The sequence below is a fragment of the Aplysia californica genome, unplaced genomic scaffold (assembly GCF_000002075.1).
Source record: "Aplysia californica isolate F4 #8 unplaced genomic scaffold, AplCal3.0 scaffold00262, whole genome shotgun sequence".
NCBI classification, from domain to species: domain Eukaryota; kingdom Metazoa; phylum Mollusca; class Gastropoda; order Aplysiida; family Aplysiidae; genus Aplysia; species Aplysia californica.
The window spans coordinates 288,535-293,698 of NW_004797532.1; the positions used below are offsets into that span (position 1 = coordinate 288,535).

The following is a 5,164-nucleotide window of genomic DNA, read 5'->3' on the forward strand; positions in this document are numbered from 1 at the left end:
AGGAAGCATTTACTTGTCTTCGATCCAGATTTAAAGAAACTCGCCTCTCTCGCTATCTATCCATTTCTGACCGTTATTTGTTTTAACTCAAATACAAATTCGCATTTTATTTTCAACATAATATAGTTTGCACCATTACCCGTTATATCATTTCAATGACGTTTTTTTGTTTTTGTTTATTTGTTGTTGTTTTTTTAAACTTTTGTTTCACTACAAAAGTACGTCAAATTTCTTTTATATGTTTGGGATAAGCTTGAAGTCTTATCTCTTGTCCCCCATATTCTTAAGTTCAAACAGCCTTAAAAATCCAAGCAAAAACAAAAACACAAAGAAAAAAAGAAACAAACAAACAAAAAACACACTCTCAAACAAACATTTAAAAACGCGCAGACGCAAAATAAAACCAAAGCAATTTACGCACAATCGAAGGATTCATTTGGAAAGCATACGTTCATCCAAATTTGAGCATTTCTGGAAAACCTCGTCACTCCATAATTTAAAGATAACTATTATCGTGAGAATTTGCTTTTTCTTTTTCAGAATGCCCTGTATCCCTCGACATTTCGTAGGATAAAGTTTCGCTTTGTTCATACTTTTGTTTTCAGACAATACTTTTTTCTCCCCAATCATCTCAGTTTTGTCTTTGATGGATAGTGCGTCCTGCCATGGAACCCTTCATTTGTAAATGCATGTAAGAAAATGAATAATTTTTTTACGAGCAAACTTTTTATCACCTCCAGTAGAACAGGACCTAGGCTGGCCTGTGTCCAGTAGTGGGCTGAAGCTGACCTCGCGGACTTTCCTGCGAGAACGCCAGACTCACCACCGCCGAGGGGGAGCACGTCAAAGACATAACAGCGACGGGATGCCTCTACAGCGACAGCTCAGGGATCTATTCAGGACGTTCACTTGTTGCGGTCTGTGCAGGGAGGCGGATTGAAGCCACGCAGAATGACGCTATCAAATTTCATGCTCTTTGTTTTTTCCTGTTGATGTTGTTTATATTTAATTAAGCTTATAAATTAATGAAGGCAGACAGGTGAATAAAATATTGGGCCGACCCAACAAAAAGGATTAAACAACCCCTGCACCCCCCCCCCCAAAAAAATCACAAAAAACAAAACAAGAAACTATCAACAGTAAAGAAAAATAACAAAGAAAGCAGCACCAAAAAAACAAATAAAAAAAAAGTAATAGATGAATATCACCCTCTCCCTGAAATACTCCCCTCCCTGAAATACTCCCCTCCCTGAAATACTCCCCTCCCCTCCCAGCAACGAAAAGAGTAACAGCAACAGCTACTCACTGAATAGAAAGAACATATATATATTTTATTGTCCCTCCTCCTAATGATTTGAAAAATACTATATTTAATTCATTGTCTTTTGATTTGATGCACTCTTGATTCAACTGTTCGTGTTTAATATGCGATTCGCTTTTATATTATTATATATTATGTTCGCTGTTGTTGAGTATACATTTTGCGCCAATTATGATACAGTATTACATAGAACATTCAGAAATCGGAGTTTTGTTAGGTCTAGGCGTTTGAGGGAAAAAATCCCAAAACAAACAAGGAAGAAGGGAAAAAAAATGATATTGTGTCGGAGAACCACGTCTGTGGTTTCACGGTTCCGCATTTACCATATTATGAAGGGTTAAGCCCCCCCCCCCAAAAAAAAAACCAACAAAAAAAACCCAACAACAAACAACAACACAAAACAAACCCAAAACAAATAACAACTAATATCTCCCTTAGTCTGCTGGCACAAGATGGCCCTGACAGGCAGGGTTTAAGAAACCTGTCTCCTAAGTGATATAGACCTGGAACTATGTCAATGGGGGCCACAAAACAGTAAAATCTCGGGATAACGTGCTCCCGACGGACTCAAGATTTTAATGTCTTAGTCAAGGAATGTATAAACCCGCCCCAAAAAGTAATAATTCTAGAGGCCGAGGGCTTCAGAAAGAATACTTTACAGCCGATATTACATGTTAAGCAGTGTACGTTATAATGAGGTTTAAGTGTACTACAATTACATTCTTATTGACAGGAGGTACTGCAATAAAGTAACATGTGATAAAGAACTCCCGGGGATAGGTATTGAAGAGCACATTTGCTTCAGTAGAAGTGCGGCACAACCAAACTGAATGCAGTAGGACTATAATGTGTGTGGCATGAGAAAAAACTAATGACTTGTGCGGAAGAAATGTCGTTCTGAGTTAAGGGCATAGGTCTAATGAATTTGAATCTGAAGCTGTACAGTAATGTTTGTTATTTGTTGGTTCACCAACTATGGTTTCAGCATCAGTCTCACATTTGTCCTTTGTGTTTGTTTTTTTTGGTCAATATGTTTTCAATAAACGTTGTATCAGTCTATTTGTCGGGTTGATAATTTGTTCGTATTTGATACATTAGAAAATTTGCTCCGAATAACAAAAAACAGTATGTAAACACACCTTTTGCCTTAAAAAACTCAGTGATTTTAATCTTTGGGTAATCAAATTTGTTCACATTTTTTTTTCGAAATGGCAAAACTAACAAACGCAGAACGTGAAAATGCTATGGGTATGATAAATTGTCGAACTAAATCGTCTGCTGTTGCAAGACATGTGCCTGAGAACCCTTCAAAGTTTGAATAGGCGTCTTTACACCTCTGAAACTGCCCTTGACTGGTCCCTCGACCACTTGACACTTGGACTGGGTTGTTGTTAAAACCCATGCTCGAAACTAGTTCCAACCAAGTAAAAACACTGCCGGGCACTTCGAAGTGTCTTAAAACACACTTCTTAGACATTGAAGGGATACATGGATTATGAAATCATCGCCTTTTATGTGGAACCATTCTAACTCCACTTCATAAAAGAAATAACTAATTAATGTTGGTTGTAACAGCATTGCTAATGGAACCAAAGATAAATCCACGTTTTTAATCCATTGCATTGGTAGAAGAGATTAAACATTTTTAGAAGAAGAGGACAGGGATCTCACCAAGCCAACATCTGCCAAGTGGAACGTTTCGGTGACGGAAGTGTGATGGATGGGGTGGAATCTCTGCTCATCATCGCTTATATTTGGTCACCATTTATAGTGTCTTTACAGGATGGCGGCATTGTGACGAAAATCTTCGTCCCCGTGTCCTACCCAAGATGACCAACATGACAACACCCGCCCATGCGTCCATGGTTATTCAAAACTTGTTCCAAGCCCTTCCAAATATTTTTACAATAGGACAAAGTAGTACTGTGGCCGAACGCACAGAAATCAGGCCGCTGGCAGGACAGTCTGCCACGCTTGCGGTCTGTCAACGATAACATTTTCGTTAATAAACCTATTGAAAACTAGACCCTTTGGTAAAAATGATATCAAGTTCGGAAATAGCGTATCAAAATAAAAAATAGCCCGTGAGTGACCCCTTTTCTTGCTGGATTTTGAAGATCACAATATGGAAGTATCTTTAAAAAAAACCAAGATTGCATATTATGAAGTATTATTTTTATCATGAAGAGAACGGACAATCGGTTTTAATTGAATGTGTAACAGACCCATAATATGCGTAGAGATTGCCATCTGTACAACGCCTAAACTTCTGACGTGTATTGTATTGTATGAACTGACAATATGTTTGGTGTTACTACCTTATAACAACGTTACTTAAGGGAAAGGTATCACCAAGGGTCACTGTCTTAAAATTCAATTTAAAAATTATTAAAGATAGACACAAGTCATTTGGCCAGTATAGAGGCCAGTCATATATTAGCACAATTATGTTATTAGTAAGCAGACCAAATTTCATGCAAATTGATGAAATGTTTTTTGAAAGTTATGTTGAAAACGATTATTTATGTACCGATTTCAAGGGAAAATTGGACACGAACATTTTTATAAAAATTTTATTTCTATTTTTGTATTCTGAATTCTGAGAGCAATTATCAAGTTAACCATGAGTTATAAAAAGTGTTAAAAGAAAAGAAACCAACAAAAGATAAATCTAAAAATACAAAATGTATGATATACTACATTGATTGCTCCATAATAAACAAATTTACTCTGAAACAACATGAAATTTGATGTTTAAGACTTAGGCATTTTCTTCGGTTATACTGTTCCCTTAATTTAATGAAATTTTGATAAATTCTTTGGGACATGTTGTTTAGTTGTTGTGTGAATTTATTGTATTTTTTGTATTTGTGTATTGATAAAGGTTCATTTAAATCAGTCGGCTGATTGTCTTTATGCTTTAACAGTGCATTGTACTAAAGAAAAATAGTTATCACTAAGTTTGAGTGAAGAGCAACATATCGACAAATTAACAGTTATTTGGTGCTAGGAAAAAGTAAGAAAGACAGAAACAACGGAGTGAAAATAAAGAAGTAGGACCTACCAGTGGCTAAATACCGCTAAATAGTAATCAGACCCGCGCTCGACATTTTTTCAGTTATCGGGCCCACTTGGAAACCAAGTATGGTGACCAATGCTTGAGACAGAGTTAATTACATTTACTTACTGACTGTTATTAAATGGGACTTTGTTTCAAGTACGCTAATTGTTGTTTGTCTTTAGTATTTGTATCTTCAAGTTCAACTCTTAAGAAATCAAAAGTAATTCTAAAAAGGCCATTTTTCAAATGGACAACCTGTACTTACAATTGTATCAACAGTCGAAGTTTTGTCATGTGTTAGTTTGTTATTGTTTGAGCGATTAATCAGCTGCTGTCAGTGTTGAGCTTCCTGGTAAGCCGAGAATGTTCCTGAGTGTTCTAAGGTCTGCTGGAAAAAGCATTTAGCTTGCTGTTGAGCTACTACTGTTGCTGCTGCTGCTGCTACTACTACTACTACTACTACTACTACTACTACTACTACTACTACTACTACTACAACTGTATGCACCTGAAATGCACCTGAAATGCACCTGAAATGCAAGAGTCAGTAACTTATATACGATTCACTCTTGATGTTTGTCTGAGCATCCTGCCCTGCTTGTAGAAAACTACGTCGACAGGGACATAAAGACTTCTATATAAAAATTATTAATTAAGAAAATAGAAAAAACACCCCCGTCTCCACTTTTTTCTGAACAACTTGGCCAATCGTTCGAAAGTGAAACTTTTCCTCCACATTACTTTATACATAAAATTGGAATCTCTTTGTTCGTGACTTGAGA

At 36.6% G+C, this 5,164-nt stretch overlaps 1 protein-coding gene across 1 annotated transcript in view; it reads left to right on the forward strand.

The window, feature by feature from the left end:
* The window catches only part of LOC106012110, a 16,003-nt gene extending 15,063 nt beyond the window's left edge, over positions 1–940 (forward strand). The window contains exon 5 of the mRNA XM_013083916.2: positions 741–940. Coding sequence (XP_012939370.1) covers positions 741–940 — 200 coding nt within the window. The remainder of the gene's footprint in view (positions 1–740) is intronic.
* Positions 941–5,164: the final 4,224 nt, after the last annotated feature.